At 41.1% G+C, this 21,482-nt stretch overlaps 1 protein-coding gene across 3 annotated transcripts in view; it reads right to left on the reverse strand.

Annotated features, from left to right (window-relative positions):
• The window catches only part of SMARCA1 (SWI/SNF related, matrix associated, actin dependent regulator of chromatin, subfamily a, member 1), a 62,934-nt gene extending 41,813 nt beyond the window's left edge, over positions 1-21,121 (reverse strand). For 2 of the 3 annotated variants that reach the window (XR_010919710.1, XM_067548201.1), the window contains exons 1-10: positions 20,990-21,121; positions 14,545-14,631; positions 8,950-9,116; positions 8,157-8,257; positions 7,940-8,040; positions 6,352-6,531; positions 4,724-4,879; positions 4,306-4,437; positions 1,994-2,062; positions 47-156 (exon numbers count right to left, since the gene is read on the reverse strand). Coding sequence is in view for 2 of the 3 variants with exons in the window: in XM_067548201.1 (XP_067404302.1) it covers positions 47-156; positions 1,994-2,062; positions 4,306-4,437; positions 4,724-4,879; positions 6,352-6,531; positions 7,940-8,040; positions 8,157-8,257; positions 8,950-9,116; positions 14,545-14,631; positions 20,990-21,085 (1,199 nt within the window). In the remaining variant the exon portion in view is untranslated. The remainder of the gene's footprint in view (positions 1-46; positions 157-1,993; positions 2,063-4,305; positions 4,438-4,723; positions 4,880-6,351; positions 6,532-7,939; positions 8,041-8,156; positions 8,258-8,949; positions 9,117-14,544; positions 14,632-20,989) is intronic. The other variant, XM_067548202.1, reaches the window with a different exon arrangement.
• Between the last annotated feature and the right edge of the window lie 361 nt (positions 21,122-21,482).

A 21,482-nucleotide genomic window follows, 5' to 3' on the forward strand; every position in this document is an offset into this window, starting at 1 on the left:
TATCAATTATTCTAAATTATAAATAATTCTAATGTAAATAACTCACCATTCTCTCTGCATTTTGCTGAGCCCAAGGTAAATCTTTACTTCCTTTTTGGGAGGCAAGCTCTTTTCTACTTCAACTTTTATGCGACGTAACAAAAAAGGCTTCAAAACCTAAAATATAAGATATCTGTGAAAACTATTTGTAAAAACGAGATTGCTTCAAATGTGAGAAAAATCAGCTTGATCCTGCAGTATTTACTCATTTCAAATTCTGAGCAATTCATATTGCTCCCATAGCGACATCATCAGACCAGCTCTGTTGCAACCACTCTGAGTGAAAAAATAAGCTGTCCACTGGTTCCAATAGACAGCTAAATTCATGCAGAGAGCAGGAAGGACTCTGGAAAGGCTGCTGTAGCACTTCCCAGTGGTGGTACTTCGGAAAGCTGCCACCAAATGCTCCCTATGACATTTAGGACAGCTGATGTGGAACTGATTGCTATCTTCTCTCTCCACAGAACAGCAAAGTGGAAACCACCCTTACTTGCTCTTCACAGGTAACTTAAATACCATAAAAAGAACAGAGGCTCAGGTCGGTGATAACTGTTACGAATGCTGTTCAGCAGATGAAAGAGAATCATCAAAGTCATTCCTATAGGCCTATAGTTGTTAGAGAATTCCTCTCTACTCCCACAGCCACAGAGGGAATCTGGCCCCACATCCATCCATGTAGCCACAAGTAGGAGAAAGAACAGCAGCAATTTAAGTAGCCTTTTCTCATAGCTTAGTCAGTGAGAGGAGCAGGGCCAAGAGTAGACTGGCCCATGTGGTGAATGTGATCACTACAACATTCACAGATATGACTAATTCATACTGCCGGTACCCTCCACTAGTGCAAACCAGTAAGGCTTTTCTGTCTCTAGTATTATGTATTTAAGGAGTTCATAAAATGTAACAAGGGGCTTCTCATTTCAACTAAATAAGCACATCCAAATATTCACCATTTTAAATCACACAAGTTACTACAGCCCAGGCATTGCACTAGAACTTATGCTTCCTAATGTATTAGTTCACATCTTCCCTTCAGCTCCACATTGCAGATACCTCTCTGTGGATACAAGGTCTACTGGACAGGTTAGGAGAAGACTGGGTGGGATGAGGACAAGGACAAACATGAGGGAAGATGAACACTGTTCTCCTCATTTTGGTTCCCAGGAGAACCCTCAAGTTATATTATATTCTCACCACCCCCAAAAGCCTCCTCAACAGATTTTGGGGGCAGCTGCAACCAGGGTGAGTCTTTGGTAATTCAACTCCAGCATCAGAAGGGGGAGAAGAGGGAGGGGCACCAATCTAAGCCAGTGCAGTAACACCATGCCTTTGAGTGGATGACCCTACCTTCAACATTCTGAGCCATGTTTTTAAAAATCTAGTTACTCAGTTCTAATACAATAAAAATATAATTATAATTATTAATTAGAGCTGGACAGCAAGATTTCTTACATAAACAATAAAAGTGCTGTGAACTTTTCCCCTTTTTGACCACCTCTGTTAATGATAAAGAAAATGATCAAAAATGTTGATTCTAACCTAAGCATAATAAAAGGGATATTCAAATATAAAACTGAAATTGTTTTGACTTCACTCCAGTGTCAATGAAGCAGTAGTTCAAGATAATTCATAGTTTCAAAACTCCTTGCAATTTTATTTTTCTATGGATTCATAAGATTTGATTTTTTTATTTCAGACAGTAATGTTATATGAGATAAAAATTTAGAAAAAGTAACAGAAATGCTGATAGATATTTGACTAAAATATTATGGCAGATACTATTGTTAAAAAAATACAAATGCTAATTCTAAGATTTATAAATGAGAATACAAATATTTATATAAAGTTTTCCACAATGCATTTTATAGTAATTGGAAGAGAAACGAGACAAGGATTAGATTTTTGTTTTAAAATTATTTTATAGCAATAATACATTACAATAGTTACTACTACTTACTGCATGAAGTCTTTCTACAAGTTTTTGATCACCAAGACAATTTTTAGTATCAAACCATGAGTCAAAGTCCTGTAGAAAAAACACACATTGTTATAAGTAGTACAGTTTCATCTTTACTTTCACTTATAACCTACCTTCATATGAGAACATAAGAACATCCAGACTGGTTCAGACCAAAAGTGCATCCAAGCCCTGTATCCTCTCTCTAACAGTGGCAAGATGCTTCAGAGGGACTGAGCAGAACAGGGCCATTTTGAGCAATCCATCCAGTCAGCTAATCCCAGATCTATCTATCTTAAGTAGTTTTGTGATATCTGCAAATTTTGCCATCTCACTGTTCACCCCTTTTTCCAGATTGTTTTATGAATATGTTGAACAGCACTGGTCCCGGTACAGATCCCTGGGGAACCCTGCTATTTACCTCTTTCCCTTGTGAAAACTGACCATTTAATCCTACCTTTTGTTTCCCATCTTTTAAACAATTACATATCCAAGATAGAACTTTCCCTCTTATTCCATGAGTACTGACTTTGCTTAAGAACCTTTGGTAAGGGACCTTGTCAAAAGCTTTCTGAAAGTGCAAGTACACTACATCACTGGATCACCCTCGTCCACATGCTTGTTGACTCCCACAAATAATTCTAAACCATTGGAAAGATATGATTTCCCTTTACAAAAGCCATGTTGACTCTTCCCTGACATATCACGCTCATCTATGGGCATGTCTACACTGCCGTGGCGGTAGGCATTGATGCAGCAACATCAATTGAGCGGGTCTGTGTAGACCCACTCAGTCAATGGGAGAGTGCTCTCCCATCAACTGAATTAGTCCAACTCCCCGAAAGGCAGAAAGGAGATGCTCTCTCGCCAATGTTGTGAAGACGTCGCACTGCACAGACGTTAAGTACGTTGACATGAGATACATTAGTTATGTTACATAACTAACATATCTCGCATCGACCCAGCGCAGTAGTGTAGACCAGGCCTGTGCGTCTGAAAATTCTATTCTTTACTATAGTTTCAACCAATTTGCCAGATAGTGAAGTTAGGGTAACTAACTAGCCTATAATTGACAGGATTGCCTCTGGAGCCTTTTAACAAAAAAATAAAAAATTGGCATAACACTACAACTATCCTCCCATCATCTAGTACAGAGGCTCACTTAAGCAATAGGTTACATATCACAGTTAGTAGTTCTGCAATTTCATATTTGAGTTCCTTCAGAACTCCTGGGTGAATATCATCCAGTCCTGGTGACATACTACTGTTAAATTTATCAATTTGTTCCAAAACCTCTTCTACTTATCACAAAAAGTGAAATGAGAGAGAGACATGAAGCAAGAAGAATGGAAGTAAATGAATCAAAGCAACAGGAGGATGAGACTAACAGGAAAAGCAAATGGAAGGGATCTGAAAGGAAAAGGAGTGGTAATTCTAAGTGAAAAAGCATAAAACTTACTGTGCAAATTATATGTCTCAACATAGACATGCTTAAATTGGTTTAACTTGCATTTATAAGCAACAGTGATATCAGCAAGATTAAATCATTTAAGTTTCTCCACTCTAATTTAGCAGCATTTTACACCCACTTCACACAGGTATAACTATTACACAAGAAGCAAAAATTTAGGAAAACTGTCCCTAAAACCTTGTCTGGACTAGGATTTAAAGGTGTTAACTAACACATGCTAACTGAAATGTCCCAAGTTTAGTATAAACAAGGCAATTTTTAAAATGTGCTTAGTTCACACGTGTTAACTAACATCACATCTTTAAATCTTAGCCTAGCAATGTCTGAGCAGTTGCAAAATTGGGCCCTCAGTTTGTAAGTTAACTATCAATATTTGGATTTTGACAATCTATTAGGCTGACATGAAAAATTCAGTCTGTTCCCTCTAAGGAGAACTGTATTTTATCATACAAAAACTTGTTGCATGAAAGAACTTCAACTGGCTCTCCCCAGAATTAAAATGAGAGGTGTAAGAGACACACTGTATCCATGACTTTTAAAAATATGTCTCTCGTATACTTATATGGCACCTATTACCAGAGTGTCTGAGCACCTCATAATATTTAATATATTTATGTATTTTCTCAACATCACTGGGAACTAGGGAACTGAGGCACAAAACAACTAAGATTTGCCCATGGTCACACAGGAAGCCTGTAATGGAACAAAGGATTGAATCTGTGTATCCCAAGTCCCAGGCCACTACACCCACTGGGTCATCCTGATTCTCTACAGAATATATTATCAGACTTACGTTTTTAAAAAAAAAAAAAAAAAAAAAAAAAATCAGGCCTCAACTTACATCTGCAGAATTGAAGACATCAGGTAAAAGAAAGTTGAGTAATGCCCACAGTTCATGGAGGTTGTTCTGTAAAGGAGTTCCTGTCAGCAGCAACCGATTTGTTGTCTTGAACTCACGAACAATCTCAGACAGCTAGAAAAAAATAATGAACAGCATGTTATCATCTGTGGCTTAAACACAAAGGGGCAGATTTTCAGAAATCCTGTGCCTCATCACTTCAACTGAAGTCAATGAGACCGTCATGTGAGCTTGGTACCTCTGAAATTTAAGCCCGAAAAGATCAAACTACTATTTTCAAAAAAATACCCTTCAGGGAGTATTTGAATACAAATAAAATATAATCTAACATTTAAAATCTGAAGATGATTTGCTACAAAATGCTAGAGCAAAGAGTAGGAAAATTGAAATTGAAGTTTACCTTAGATTTTTCATTCTTTATTCTGTGGGCTTCATCTATCACCAAGTACCTCCAGTTAAACTTTTTGAAAACAGATTTCTCCTTAATTACCATTTCATATGAGGTGACACAAACATCCCACTCTCCAGGCATCATAACATCACGGATAAAAGCAGCCTAATGTAAAATAAGTATCTATTAATTAATTGATACTAAATAACGTGCATAACTTATTTGACGTTCACTATCACTTACGACTGCCAACATTGTTGAAACAAAGATTAACAAGATTTCAAAAAAAAAAAAAAAAAGGCAGATTAAGCACATATGAAAAAGAATACCTAGAATTACACTAGTTCAAGTTAAACAACAAAAGCTTTCGATCTTTGTGTTTCAGGGCATAAACTGATCATCAGCTGGAGTTAAAACAAAAGGTATAAATTGTCCCCAATCACCTCAATGAGTGTTTATCCTTAAGCATATATGATTTTTTAAAAATAAATATTTCCTGTTAAATGATCAGCAGTGAAGTAGTTAAATGAGACATATCCAACTAATGATCTTATTCAGTGTGCTTTGAAATTATAGAGGAGGAAAAAACATACTAGGTGATGCCTTGTGCTTTTCTAGAATGCAAAAGCTAGACTTAAAACCTCCTGAAAACCAGGAAATAAAAAAAGTTAAAGCAACACAACCTCTGGAAACCAGGACACACAGAGTTATGATGCATTGCGGGGTAGCATGTAACCTTAGCCACCCCATAATGCAGCTTTAACTCTACCACCCTACTCCCCGCCACCCCTCTCTCTCTCTCTCTCTCACACACACACACACACACACACACACACACACACACACACACACACACACACACACACACACACACTTGGGAGCTGGCAATAGCCAGTGGGCCTGGTTCCATTATGGTGGTGCAAAGATTAACAAACATGTCAGACTAGAAGATCAAAAGGTCCCCTATAGCCTTAGAGTCTATAATACATAGATATGAGGAAGGACTAAAAACATGCTGTGTTTGTGTTATGTTCTAGAGTTCTGAATTACAACATTGTCTGCGCATACTCCACCTGCATTCACGGTTAGGTGTAGCTGCATTTACTGGTAGAGTGATTAGTTGGAGCTGGAGGCACATGTGTACCTTGAGACACCAAGCCAAAATTCTCCTCTTAATATCATCCCATTACAATTAGTTACACTCCAAGGAATAAATGTGAACCCATTAGGACAGGAGGCAGAGGGAAGATGGCAAGAAAGCTGAGTAGAGAAAATAATCAGCAGTGGGGACAGAGGAAAATATACTCAAGAAAGAGGACAAAGATCCAGCAGTCACCAGAGAGAGGTGAAACCAACAGGAGAAGGAGTTTGGCAAATGGGGTACAGAGTCCATCAATTTATTTTCAGTTAAATCCCCATCTGTTATTCTACTTTAGCATTTGCTATAACACCTATCAGCATAGCATCTAAACTCCTCCCCATGCTAAGACTGTTAAAAGTTATAGTATTTAGTATATAGTATAGCTTTTAACTATAGTATTTTTTCTGCAGCCAAGGAAACTACTTCAAACAATTCTATTTCCCAGAATACCAGTTTCTGACATGCACAGTGTAATACCTTTCAGTTGTTCACTTACTCTGGCATCCTTGTCTCCAATAAGACAAACTGCACGTAAAGATGGAACCCAGCGTTTAAATTCATTCATCCAATTATGTAAAGTTGATTTTGGAACTAGGACCATGTGTGGTCCAGGAATGTTTCGGTAATGCTTCAGATACCCTAGCAGTGCTATTGTTTGCAAAGTTTTACCAAGACCCTACATTAGCAAAGAAAAAAATTGAAATCAAGTGTTATCATAACATTAGGGACATCAAAATTATTTTCCAGATATTTAATACTGCTACTGAAACTGCTTATAGTGAAATGCATACAGTGCATGTATGTAATGGAATGAATTAAAAACCCATGTTGCTGCCATGTATTACAATATCCAAATTACAATTCTGATTAGCCATTTTGTGGAAAGAAAAAATAGTTTTACTATAAGAGAATTCCACTGTATATAAAGGAACTATAAGGACTTCAATGCTAACAACAGGAAGGCTCAGAGCAAAGTTAAATAAAAAATTAAAATTATGCATTTCTTGTTTTGAAATACACAAAACTGTTATTTCACCATTAATGAAACGACATCTATTATGAAGATCTTTTCACTTACACAGAAAGCGTGCATTAACCATAAGAGGGCGGGAAGAGTTTTAAAAAAAGACCTCATTTGCTGAAGCTAGAACGAAACATCTCTCTCCCAGGGCCCAATCCAACTGCCAGTGCAGTCAAAGGAAAGAGCATTGACTTCAGTGGGAATCGGATCAGCACCAGAAAAATCTACTCTTTCTTCTATGCACATGTGTAATTCTAACTTTAGCAACTTATGCATGTGTTAATGGGAAAGCACATCACTGAGACACTTGCCTCTTGGCAAACTCCAAGAGGATCTATCCAGGAAAAGTTTGCTTAAATAATCAATATCCAAGAATGAAACAAGAAGCAAAATAGACATATTGCAGCCCAGATCCTTTTTGCCTTAATCACATGAGAAGCTCTGCTAACTAGTGGGGACATTCACATGATTAAAGTTAGCTGAATTTGGCCCTATATTTTACATAGACTTAGTATTAAATTGTTTCACAGACGTTGACAACAACTTCAATGAGGACTTGCTTCTTTAAAGATTAGTATAAAAATTAATTTCACAAAATAAAATATATCCATTTTAAAATATTGAAATAGGATATATCAGAAACACCAGATGCAAAGAAGATTTATGCCGCAACAGCAGCATCCTAAATTTAGCTAACAAATCCTGTATGGCATCTTCCTTCTGGACAGCATCGTGAGGAAGTAATTCCCATATTCCATTTTTTAGGCACATTATTTGTATGTAGAATAAGAACCACTGTCAATTATACATGTTATGCTAAAAAATAGGCATCAACGTACAACTATGCATGCAGTAACTAGTCAAAAGTATGAAGCTATAATCCTGTTTCAGTAAGTTTATTATTCTACATATTTCTTCCTCTTAGAGTAAAATTGCGCACAGAGCATGCAATTTAAATCCAAACAGAAAGACCTTGGACAAATGAGGGTCACATATGTGTACACAAAAAAAAGATCAAAATAGAATGATTACTCTTGACAAATTCCAAAAGCTTGCTGCTTACCATTTCATCTGCCAGAATTCCATTAACACCATTCTCATACAAGGAGATCATCCAGTTCAACCCTCTAACCTGGTAATCTCTTAGCGTTCCTCCTTTCACATCTGCAAATGCAAGATTCCTCTAACTAGGAAAATACTTTAATTTTATTGCGATCTACTTATGAGATCTTACTTAAACCAATCAAAACAAATAGAAAACTTCCAACATGGATACTCACATGAAGGAGACTCCTCAAATCGAACACACACATTAGATGTTTTTCGACTCTCAGAGAGCAGCTCTTCATCTTCCTCTTGCTCAGTGCGTCTGTGACGATAACTGAAAAAGGAAGAAAGTTTGCACGAGTTTAGATTCTAAATCTTTTCAACGGCACTATTGCAATATATCCTGACTACATTTTTGAGAAAACAGTAAATTAGAATAGATATCACCATTGATCCAGCTATCCCCTGCCCTTTCACAGAGCCAATTTACCTTTAAGCAATTATTCCCAGATATTCATTCCAGCTCTGAATTATTTAGGCTGATATCCAGCCATTTCCTCCATGGCCATGGTTGTACAGAGCAAGGAGGAAGCAAAATTTCTGCAGGTGACTGTGATGGAAGGGGAGCAGAGGACATGAGGTACACATGGATTATGGCCACACAATCTGCCACTTGATCAGTAGGCCATTCAGAAGGATAAGAGAAACAAATTTTCAGTTGAATGTTCAATTCCAAAAATATATGCTTGGATGATATCCTAAAATGATTCCAATTTTAAAAAAATTACCAAAAATAGCATTTAAATACCTCACATAAAAAACCCCAAAATCAGAGAGAAAAGTCTCTCTCTCTCACACTTTCTCCTATTAAGTTAATACTATAACATTACTTCAAGGAGTTCTGGCCATACTTAAGTCACAATTTTTAACCTGCAATTTAAAAATAGATATTAAAAATACATAATTTGTTTGAAAAAAATAAAAGCTTCTGTACTTTGACATACAAATAGACATATGAAAACATACTCTCCAGCTGAAAGTAAACTCTGTTTTTCATCTTTCTTTATCCGTGGTCGTCCCAATTTGACTTTCAGTGGCGATGTTGGCGATTTTTGTGCTGCAGGCTGAATAAAATGTGCAAAAAGTTCCGTCTGCTTCAGGAGAAATTCAAATCTTTTTGCCCGATCTGTTTTCTAAGTTACAAAACAAAAAAGAAAAAAAAATGTTCATCTTGTCCCCACCAACAATAATTTTACTTATGTTAAAACAAGAAACTTACATATTACATTACTGAGCGAACCTTTCAGAAGAACTTCATTCAAAGGTTACATACATTTTTGTATGTATGATATTGACAAAAATTACTTTTTTTGATTTACAGTGAGGGATGAAATCCTGACATAACTGAAGTCAATGGCAAAACTCCTTATTTAAGTTATTGTGGAAAAGATTCCACTTAAGAAGTGTTTGCACTGACTAGTACAGTGGTTCCCAACCTGTAGCCCAGGGGCCAAAAGTGGCCCGCAGGGGCTTTCAAAGTGGCCGGCTGCTCCACCCTAGCTGGCTGCAGAAGGGAGCCGCTGCCTAAGGTCCCAGGCAGAGTGCATTGCTGCGGGGCTAAAAGACCAGTGCAGAGTCCTTGCTTCAGCCAAGGAGACAGGAGATCAGCGCTCACCTCCACCTGGCTGTAGCAGGGAGCATGGCAAAGCACGCTGTGTGGGTCCCTAGGCACTGGGGTCACTGCTGGAGCCAGAGGGAGGGGAGATCAGCGTTCCCCTTCCCCTGGCTGTAACAGAGAGCAAAGCGCTCTGCGTAGGGTCCCTTGGTGCTGGGGTCCCTGCTGGAGCCAGAGGGAGGTGAGCACTAATCTCCCATCCCCCTGGCTGAAGAAGGGAGCCACTGCCTAGGGACCCAGGTGGAGTGCACAGGGCTCCTCGCTGAACTCCTTCCATCTGGCTGTAGGGGGAGGGAAGGAAGGGGACTGCTGACGGAGACAGGTGGCCCTTCAGGGTAGTAAAAAAATATATCTCTGGCCCTTGAGCCAAAACGGTTAGGAACCACTGGACTAGTATATGTTGCTATTTCAAAAACTAAAGCAATTGATGTACAGTCCTGCTCCCACTGAAGTTAATGAGTTTTGCTGTTGACTTCAAGTGAAGCGGGCTCAGACGCTAAAAGTCACAAGTCCATGAGGCATAGTTGCTACTACACTGTATTTAATAGAATATAAATAACAGTTATACAATGGTTTTCAATGAAAAAAGAAGCTAAGCCATATCATTTTCCTGTTGATTCTTAAATAGTATTTATAAAATCTTATGCAACATTATGTAACTTAACAGTTTTTGTGAAATCCTTTAACCTCTCATTTTTTTTTTTGTTTCAAATACTAAAGTAAAAATATAAGTTACTATCATAACTTTCTTAAGCAATGCATAAGCTACAGAAGATTCCTCTAAAGAAGAGCTGGGTAGCTGTTAGATGCAAACAATAGCTGTTTATCGGTGGCAATAAGAAAAAGATTAAAAAATGAAGCTGAAAAGATGCGGATACATCCTTTTTGCTACATGAGTGCAATATAAGTTTCATACAGAATTTGTTCAAATCTTGATGGCAAACAGTTTAACAGTCACATGAGAACAAGTCTTTCTAAAAAAAAAAAACTCAAGCACAGGTACTACTATAGTCAGTTTAATTTCCCCGTGAATTTATAGCTATTGATTTGTTTTTGCATAGAGGTCTTTATTATTGCTGACCTGTACAACTTCAATAGTTTTCATACCCATATGGTTTACTCTATTTTGGATTAAAAGAAGTTTTTAATATATAAACACACACAATATATTATTAGGCATTGCATTAACAATGAGCAAATAGCAATAATGCCACTTTATAACTATACACAAGTATTCTCTCACAACAAATTAAAATAAAGTCAATTTTATTTTTAGATGTTTGTTCCTACAGTTTCTCTTACTTATCATGATTTCTTTCTGAAGAGGTAAGTTCCATAAAACAGTGCACGTGCCCGCACAAAATGCATAAAAATGCACTGACAGACCCTAAATTTATGCTTCCATTCTCCTCTCCTAAATTCAATGAAACATTTGTGAGAGACTGGACAACTCAGAGGATGGGAAATGGAACAGAGACTACTTGCTGGTTCAAATCCAGCCTAGGTCAGCAGTGATATGACCATGGACATTTAGGGATGCCTACACGGCGTGGGACAACAAGCCTCCCAGCCTGGTTCAATTGACTTGGGCTTGTGGAGCTCATGATAGCTCACTAAAAATAACTGCGTAGTTGGTATTTTGACTCAGGGTAGAGCTCAGGCTCTGAAAACCAAAACCCTCCCTAGGCTTCAGGGCCCGAGCTCCAGCCCAAGCCATAACTTCAAAGCACTGTCAAAGTGATTCACCATCACCTCAGCTGTTTGTAGACCACTAGCATGAGCCCCACTGACCCCTGTGAACCCAGGCTGGGAGGCTCACTGCTGTGGGCTGTGCAGACATACCCTTGGTGGCTTTGGAAAAATGAGCTGGTGACAACAGGGGTCAGCTGCCTTTTATAACAAAAATTATAACAACTCCTGACATCTTTGTCGACAGTCTCAGAGAAGCTAAAAACTGAACAGAGACAATATTACCATCTCAACCTCCTGAGGTGGTCTCTTCAGAACAGGGTCGGGACCCTGTGGGGATGATGTGAATAACTTTGTATTACTGCTGCCCATGCCTGTCCTATGAGTATATAGAGGTATAAACTTCCAATGCACCTAAAAACATTGCCTGAGTAAAGAGGAGAAAATATATTACTAAGAGCTAGATTCTGCATGCCCCCTACACAGGAGAGGAGGGCACAAGGATATTCTTCCCCAGCTCATTCAGCTTACATAAAAGCCAATCAAAATGCCTGCCTATGTTCAGGGACTGAGACTGCTTCCACCCTATCATGTTGGAAGGATCTGTAACCCCAAGGGGGGCAAGAAAAAGATACGGCCATGGCTATGCACATTCAGCCTAGCACTAACCAGAAGAGCTGGCCAGACAGGCAGAGGGAAGTTAAGCTGCACTATACCAGTGTTTCTCAACCTTTTAAGTAGCAGATACCCCCTAACTTCTGAAAATTTTAATAAGTACCCCAACACTCAATTTTCCACTCTAAGAAATACAATCTTTTCCCCCTTTACTATTGGACTACTGTATTTCTCGTAAAGCAGGAGAGTTCTGCAGTATTGTGTGGCTGTGGCAGATCACAAAACCTCCTGCTGTTTCTCTCCTCCTTCCTCGTCCCCTTCCTCCATATAGGAGCAAAGGTCAACACCAGCCAATCACTATAGCCTGATGGCGGGGTCCTCACACAGGCAGAAACTTGTGAAGTATGAGCAGGCACTAGTGGCCCACCAGAATGGATAGCAGCGCTCCCCATGGCCGTCCCTAGGGGGTGCGGGCCTGGGGCAAATCACACTGTGTGGGCCCCTCTTAACATTTTTATACTGGTAAAATCTGGATCTGTCAGAGTTGTCAATTTCACTGCTCAACTAGAGCAGTGAAATTGACAAGTAAGCCTGTGGGTAGAATCCCTTTGGGACTAAACAAGCTGCTGGGCTCTGCCCCTGGCTTTCTGGGCACCGGCCACTGAGCCAGGGAGGGGAGCTGCCACCTGGGAAAGTTGCAGGCAGCTGCTGTCTGGCTGCCAGCCCGGGAGGTGGGCGACTGCCATCTGCTCCAAGCTGGGGTGGAGGAGGCTTCCGCGCAGGCTGGGACCTGGGGACGTGGGCAGGCGGCAGGCAGCTGCTGCCTGTCTTCAAGCCAGGGCACAGGAGGCTGTCTCTCAGCTCAGAGCCAGGGTGCGAGTGGCAGCCACCCAGCTACGAACCCAGCTCACAGGACGCAGAAGGCTGCCGCTGGGCTCCCACCTGGGAGCTGGGATCGGGTGGGACGCAGGCAGCTGCCACCCAGCTTCCCAGGACTGGGGCAGCTGTCGTCTACCTCCCAGCTGGGAGCTGGGACCGGGCGGGAAGCAGGCAGCTGCAACCTGGCTTCCCCAGATGTCAGCAACTGCCGCTCACCTCCCTTCACTGGATTTTTCGCCACGTACCCCCTTCCTGTGTCTTGCATACCCCCAGGTATGCGTACCACAGACTGAGAAACTATGCACTATACTACTACCTCCAGTGGAGTACCCTTGCCTGAGGGGCCAAATGAACGTCCGATGAACTCAGATAGCACATTGGAAGATGAGAGGGAAACAAATGATGACCCTGAAGGAACAAAGCCAGCCACACCTTGTGGTCCTATCCCCTGAGAGACTGATTTATAGCCAACAATTTTGCAGGTTGGAGAATAATAAGGGGTGCATCCTGGAAAATAATATATCAGTTTTATTGCTTTATTGCCTAACTGCTGAAAATACAGGCTATATGATGCATATTCCTCTCTGCGTCCCAGCAGCAGAAGGGTACTGTTTAGGGAAGACAGGATACAGACCACATATCCTTGCAAAATAGAGGTGGTACTTTTGGCGATTATTTATTTGTATCACCATAGCACATTGATTTTCTTTCTAATCATTGACCTGTGCTTAGCACTTAAAATGAAGTATTCTTGCAGCCAAGCAATCATTTCCTTAAACCTTTCTGGCAGTGGAGCTCTGTCCCAGTTTCCATCTCATTTGGCATTTCTGTCAGATTCCACCACTCTCTACAAGAGCTTTAATGAAAATATAGCAGGCCATTGGTCACTGGCATCAACCAAAATCTGACCATGTGAGTGATGTTCAAGAGTGGGCCTTGTGTGTTCTGCTGTGGGTTTCTCCCTTAATGTCCTGTAAAGTATGCAGATTATATCTACTTTCCTGTCCAGTATTCCTCCTTTCCTGACCTGAATGGATCATAATTTGCAGTGTTATGTTATGGAGTATGCTCAGATTTAGGATTCTGTGGTGTTTTCAGAAACACCAGCTTCTTGTTTTTCTCCCATCTAAGAAGTGAAAAATATCAATTTGCATATAAAAAATGCAGAGCTATGAAGTTATTTCCTTTTCATTCTGAAAACTGCTCAAAATTCTTAAGATTCTGGCCCTAGTTTAAAAGTGTGTCATGGTCTTCCCTAGCATTTTGTTTATCGTGTCCATCATCTGTGTACCCTTGTTAAATTCTGGATGTTCACATCAGCGTGAGTGAGCTTGTCCATGTGTCTCCCTAGGTCACAGCCCTGTCTGGCTGCCATCTCATGCATCCCAGATTTATTTCAAAAATCCTCAAGGGCTGCATATATGTCCATGTACATAGTGATAACCAAGGTATAGAGAGTGCAATATCTTGGATGGATCTGTGAAAAGTTAAACCCCACCCACTTAAGCTTTCAAAGTTATATATCTCAACCCTAGGCAAACAAGTCAATTTCATGACTCTCTCTCAACTATGAAAATTCCTCTGCACACAGAGATGTACTTCAAAAGCAAGAATTGTATTTAATTAACATTGTTATCCTGATTCCAATTTTCTTTCCCTCCCTTTGATATCCTGTCTGCAATTTCTTGTTTCCTCCTATTGTCTCTACTTAGCTCAGTCAAACAAAAAGTTAGTCATCTGTTATGTTGTGAAACCACACTTACCATCTTCTCTTCATATTCTGGATCAATTTCTTTTTCAGATCTAGATGCTTTGGGAGGAAGTTTGAGTTGAAATGGAGGATCATTTTTCTGAAATTCACATTTTAAAAAATGTATTAATATCAATATAGTGAGTTATTGAAGCAGGAGAGTTGTCAAACTGAAAAAAAGTTTGCAGACTACAAACACAGTATCAGAATTCTTTGTTAAAAAAAAAAATAAAAAAATCACCCAAATGCGAAACAAAAAGGAAAATAAACACTGTACCATCACAACCTAAATCACAGCCTGAAATCCATGAAGAAATAACCAATGAAAGACACATATGAGCAAATAAAAACCTAAAATTAGCCCTATTACCTCCTAAGTATCACCTCACATTAATCCCTCAATTCACCTTGGGGGGGGGGTGGATAGGTTTGTTTCAACCAATTTTCCTGGTACTTAAATTAATCTTAATTTAAAGATTTAAGATTGCCGGGATCATCGCTGGAGCCTTTTTAAAAAACTATAAACCTTCAGATATATAGTTTAACATTTATATAGAAGTAGTGCTTTGAGGCCAGCCAGGTCAGGACTCCATTGTGCTAGAAGCTGTACAAACATCCAGTTAATGGGACCATCGTGCATGGAAGACACACAGAATCAAGTATAACTGTTTAGATAACTTTTTTAAAAGCCTTTTTTAGAAGTTATTTGAAATGCTACATGCCCTTTCAAAACCACCATTTCTAATTGTAAGAAAACAAAAAGACTAACTTTTTTCTTTTTTTTTTTCTTTTTTTTTTTTTTTTGGGGGGGGGGGGGGCGCCACAGAGGAGCCTTACATTTCAGGAGCAAAAGACATTTTTAAAACAATTGAATTTAATTAGAAAAAATCCTGACAGATAAGAATTCTTGTATCTTTTTGAATAATAGGTTGAAAGTTCATACGAGTCCCTAAACCTGCAGTCTTTACTCAGGAAAAAGTCTTGTTTAAGTCACTGGAAGTTTTGTATATATAAGGATTGTCCAGTTAATTTTGAGACTATTGTGAGTATCTATGAAATGCATAAAGCATGAAAATTAGCAATTGCTATTACAGTGCCATAAACTATCTGCCCTAAATTACAGACTTTTTTCCTTACATGGCTGAGAGTGTCCCATTGATCTATAAAATTTAATCTGTGTGGCTCCTGTGTCTGTTAGCTGTTTCCACTCAAGAAAGGGGTGTTGGAGTCATTGAGGGTAATTCTCTGAAAATATCCACTCAATGTGCAGCGACAGTCAAAAAAGCTAACAGAATGTTAGGAAACATTAAGAAAATGATAGACAATAAAACAGAAAATATCATAATGCCTCTATATAAATCCATGATACACCCACATTTTGAATACTGCGTGCAGATCTGATTGTCCCATCTCAAAAAAAGATATATTGGAATTGGAAAAGGTACAGAGAAGGGCAACAAAAACTATTAGGGGTATGGAACAGCTTCTGTATGAGGTAAGATTAAAAAGATTGGGTCTTTTCATCTTGGAAAAGAGGTAACTAAGGGGGAATATGATAGAGGTCTATACAATCATGAATGATGTGGAGAAAGTGAATAAGGAAAGATTATTTACTCCTTCACATAATACAAGTATATGGGGTCACGCAATGAAATTAATAGGCAGCAGGTTTAAAACAAACAAAAGGAAGTACTTCTTCACACAATGAAGTCAACCTGTGGAATTCTTTGCCAGGGCCAAAACTGTAACAGGGTTCAAAAAAGAATTAGATAAGTTAATGGAGGATAGGTCCATCAACTGCAATTAGCCAGGATGGGAAGGCATGCGACCCCACACTCTGAGTGTCCCTAGCCTCTGTTTGCCAGAAGCTGGGAGTGGATGAATCACCCAATGATTTCCTGTTCTGTTCATTCCCTTTGAAGCACCTGGCATTGGCCACTGTTGGAAAACATAATATTGGGCTAAATGGACCATTGGTCTGACTCAGTATGGCCATTCTTATAGGTTCAGGTACTAAACTAGACAAAACTAAGATGACTAAGTAAAAAAAAAAAAATCAAAAACTTGTAAATAGAGCCAATTTAATACTGAAATATGTGAGGAGATGAACATTGAACTGAATGTGTCATTTTTGATTTTCAGGTTGCCTGGTATTTATTCAGCTCTTGAAAAAGCTTTGCTAGCTAAACATGCCCACTTATTTTTAGGGACACAAATCGGAGAATCATAACATTTAATCTAGAGGATGTCTATTTCAGTTTGAGCATGAATGTAGAACTGCTCTGCCTTGCTTCATCATGCTTGAGTTCAGCATCTCAGCTACTTTGGAGGAAACATTATTGTTTTACTAAACTTACAAAAAAATCCCATGAGTGCAAAACGTCATAAGCACGTATAGAGGGTGGCTAAGGAATAGTTTAAATGCTGCTTCATAAACCATTAATACTTGACTTGCACGTTGCAGGGCCCAGATAAATGTGTTACAAATGAATAGCATTAAACACTTATCTACCATAAAAGACCTAAGTTTTTTTTAGTCTCGTAGATAACTCAGTTGAACACCATAAAGGATCACTCAGGGAAAAGAAAGTTAAAATAGAATTATTATATTAAAACACAAAGTGTAAATACAACATTACTCAACTCGACTTTGGTGAGAAGACCACTGTCAACACTAACACTGGGGACAATCTTCTTGCTACAGAAGACCTATGCTCCTCCTAACAGACAAAAGTGAAAATGACTGTAGCAAATGTCAGACACTTCCTGTTATTCTTCTATATTCAAATTAAATGGGTAAATACAAGTGATTTACTGTCTACCTGTGATGAGTAGGATACTTCTAGAAAGGGAAGAATTTGAAGAATTCAAAATCTTTGTTAGAAATAGCTTGTATCCTTTCTGGCTGTAAAAGAAAACCTCACAAATGCAAAAACTAATGTAATACTGCCTTCCCAAATCTGAAGACAGATGGCTCCAGTACCTGCCTCTGCTGCTACTCATAACTTCCCCACTGGCAGAGTGAAATTTACCAAACCCATTTCAGTGTCCCTATTGGATCCCTACAGGCAACAGTGAAAGTAGGTTTCAAAACAAGAGCTGTAACAGACAAGAAATAATGGGGCAAAGATGTAAGGAGTGTAAATTGGGAAACAAGTGCACAGCACTTTATGCCTTCCAAAAGCTGATGTGGAAGATAGAGAACACAAGCAGACTCATGGGACAAGTACCTGCTAACATTCCAACACTCTTTCCCCCACCCAACCCCCCACCCCAGAAGCTTAACAGGCAGAGGGTGCTACACAGGTCTCAAAAGGATATTGCTCCTTGGTGGAGGCCCGTGGAGAGTGATGGTGAGCATCATGTTTGTGCTTGCCTCTAGGGTAACATTTAGAGTTATACAAATTTGTATTTTGCTACTGGAATACAAGTACAAATACTTCCTCTTACACCAGCCAGCAAAGGCACATACCTTAGTCAGCCACTTAAGAATATAAGCTCATGTGTTTAAGTGTAGAATGTATTCTTACTTAGGCAAGATCTACTCTAGAAACTTTTGCTGCCATAGTATTGTAGATTACAGGTTAGGGTTTTTTTTAAAACAACATTTCTATACCAGCAAAAGTCCTAATGTAGACACAGTTATACCAGCAAACAAGTGCTATTCATTCAGGGAATCGATATAAGATACAGTGGAAAAAGAATGCCAATACAAGCAGCTTCTAAACTAAGGGGGTTTGATATATAGCTATATCAGTAGTAAGCCCTATCTGGTAAACTAGTCCTTAGAGAATATATTCAAAAAAGCCTTGTGTAGCTCAAGCATCCCATGACATGGAGGACTATACAGGTATGTCAAACTTTACAGTATAGCTTTAGTAACTCCAGGGATCCAAAACACTTTCTCTGACAAGCTCTGCTCACTAATTCAGCAAAGATACTAACTTTAGACTGTGGGAAGGAATTCCATCTTGTGGGAAAATGCAATGGTGCATCCTAAACTGAATTAGTCATATGTCTGACCAATAATTGATGAGAGTACCAAATGCTACTGCTTTTGTCAATTTTTACTTTGTCCTTCCTATGCTGAGCTTTTGTAAGAGGACCCATCTAGGCGCCCTTTGGTAGAGAGTTCATATACAAGAAAAACATACTGTATGTGACTATAAAATGAAAATTATATGAAGTTAATACAAACATTCAACTGGCTGTTTAGAACAACATATTAGAGTGACACAAGGTATAAATAGCATAATGACAAACTACACTAACCCCGCCTATCGTTATCTAGGATTTCCAGCCACCAACATGTACCTGTTTATTGTACAGTGTTGCTTATGCATCTGAATTGTAACTCAGCCATAGGGGTACTTAGCTAAAGTGGAATCTGTATGAGATGTAGCTTTGAATTTCTCAGCTATTCATGATTCCAGCTGAACTAATACTAAACAGTAGCAACCAGCTTTGTTTTGCTAGAAATATGTGACCTTCTGACATATACACAATGCTAATACAGTATTTAATCCACTCACTAGCATATGTCAACTTCTGTTCTGTTGAGACATTGTGTCATTTTTTCCCCAGTTGACAGATGGAAAACTTTATAGCACAAATTGTACCCTGCAGGGAATTTTTGCTCACACTAACTCCTTTACTGTTCCTTAGTCTTAATGTTCCAATTACATGCTGCACAGTTCACAGCCAACTAGTTACTACATCATCGTGCTTTTTCACTTCTCTCTATCAGCCTAATTCTGTCACCCAATACATCCAGAGGTGAAATTTCATCCTTTGGAGTTAAATTCTGGTTACAATGAGTATTGGCCCTTCAGGGTTAGTCCTATAAGAATTTTGAAGGGATTCATTCTTATGACTAAATCTTGTACGTTTTCCAATGACACCTGAAAATGTCACTTTCCTAATGATCTCTCAGTCAGAGTCCTGACTTCGTATTTCTTCAGAAAACTGAAGGGAAGAGGAGACACACAATTACACATGATCTTTTGCTCAGCTTGCTCTGGATCTTGGAAGCAACTTAAACTGTGTGTGCAGAAGAGAGCAGCTCTGAGTGGAAGGAATAACAGAAAAACCGGAAAGAGCCAAGACACCAGCGAACTAAAACTCCCTCTAGTCAAATCCTGTTATTCTCACTCTTCCAAATAGCATTTAGCCACTGGCAATCCACCCCCTCTGAGCCATATAATTCAATCTTCCCCCATTAACTGTGTAATGTATCATACACTCCACACTCCCCTGAAAAAGTTTATCGCCCCGCATCCCCAGCACGAAGGCCTTGTCTACACTAGCACCTATGTCAGCAAAACTTTTGTCACTCAGGGACGCGAAAAAAACCTCCCAAGCGACATACGCTTTGCCAGCATAAGCACTTGTGTGGAGAGCGTCTCCTGCCAGCATAGCTACCACCACTCGTTTAGGTTGTTTTATTATGTTGGCGGGAGAACTCTCTGCCATCAACATAACGTGGCTACACAAGCGCTCTTACAGCACCATAGCTGTGCCACTGTAAGTTTTAAGTGGAGACTAGACCAGAGCTAAATGGTTCTGCATACAGGTAACCTGCTCCCCACCAAGTGGGGCCTGCTAGGTCCCCCCAACACACACCCACCCAGCTGTACCGCTATCATTGAGTGCCTCCAATTAAACCCAATGGTGCAATTCACTCTTCCAGCCACAACTCACTCACCCCTTTTGGTTACACCACACAGCACCCACCCCCCTTGCTACCTGCTACTGTGCCCCTCCCACATGGACAGACAGGCCCCCTCCCCCTGCAGCTCTTCACCCAGCTCTAAAGCAGGGAGGGAAGCTATGCATGGGACTGGCAGTATCCAAGGTAAGGCTGACAGACAAGGAGGGGCCGTAGGGGTGCATGGATGGACTGTGCATAGGGGACACAGAGAGAGCTGAAGGGCTGCTGCAGGGGTAACCGATGGATGGGGGGGGGGCACAGAGGTGGTTGACTGGGTGAGCAAACAGGCTGGGGGCATGGCTGAAGTGTGAGGGGTGGGGAATGGATGGAGCTGAGGGTACAGGCGGTGTAGACGGGGCTGCCGGGTTATAGATAGGCTGGAAGCAGGGAGTAGCTAGGGCTGGCAGTGGGGGGGTGTAGACCGGTGGGGATATATGGATGGGCGGGGGGAGGGATTCCGTCGATGGGCGGAGGGAGGACAGAGTGGTCTGTAGCCGGCCGGGGGAGGGGGTCTGAGCCAGCTGGGGGGCAGCTGAGGGGCCTGAGACCAGGAGCCGGCCGGGGAGCGCAGAGGGGCACACAGTGGGGGTGAGGGGGAGGGGAGACAGGCGGGAAGGGGGGCGCAGCAGAGGCGCCTGGGACTGTCGCCGGCGGGGAGGGGCGGAGGGGTCTGCGGCCGGCCGGGTTCTGGGATGGGGCTGGCAGGAGAGCAGGGCGCGAGCGCCCCCTCCCTCCCTCCGGGCGGTACCTCCTCGTCGCCGGGCTCCCGCGAGGCGGCCGCCGCGGTGGAGGTGGAGGGCTCCTCGCCGTCCGAGCGGGCGGGACTGACGGGATCGGGGTCCATCTTGCGTCGATACCGGCTCGGGTCGAGAGGGGGGGTTTCCACGGGGGGGGCCCACCGCACGGCCCCGCCCCCTCCTCCCGCTCCCAGCGGAGATCGCGCGAGACTTCAGACGCAGGCTCCGCGAGAGCGGCGGACAGCGCGGGAATCCGCTACTCCGCCATTTTCCTCCCCCGTGGGGCATGGGTAGGCGCGTCGCGGCGGCACGCGGGCAGTGACGCTGAAACGCTGCCCTCTCCCGGCCGGCGGGATGAGGCCGCCGCAGACTGGGTCAAACAAACTCCGGATGGGGAGAGGCCCGAGGGGCTAAAAACATCAGAGGAGAAACGAACGGGGCCAGGCAGAGCAGGGGGCAGCCGCTGCGCCGAGCCCAGCCATGGAGCGGGGGCAGGGAGCAGTT

Source organism: Emydura macquarii, unplaced genomic scaffold (genome assembly GCF_026122565.2).
Source record: "Emydura macquarii macquarii isolate MOO-44397 ecotype Brisbane River unplaced genomic scaffold, CSIRO-AGI_Emac_v2 contig_1253, whole genome shotgun sequence".
Classification (NCBI taxonomy): domain Eukaryota; kingdom Metazoa; phylum Chordata; order Testudines; family Chelidae; genus Emydura; species Emydura macquarii.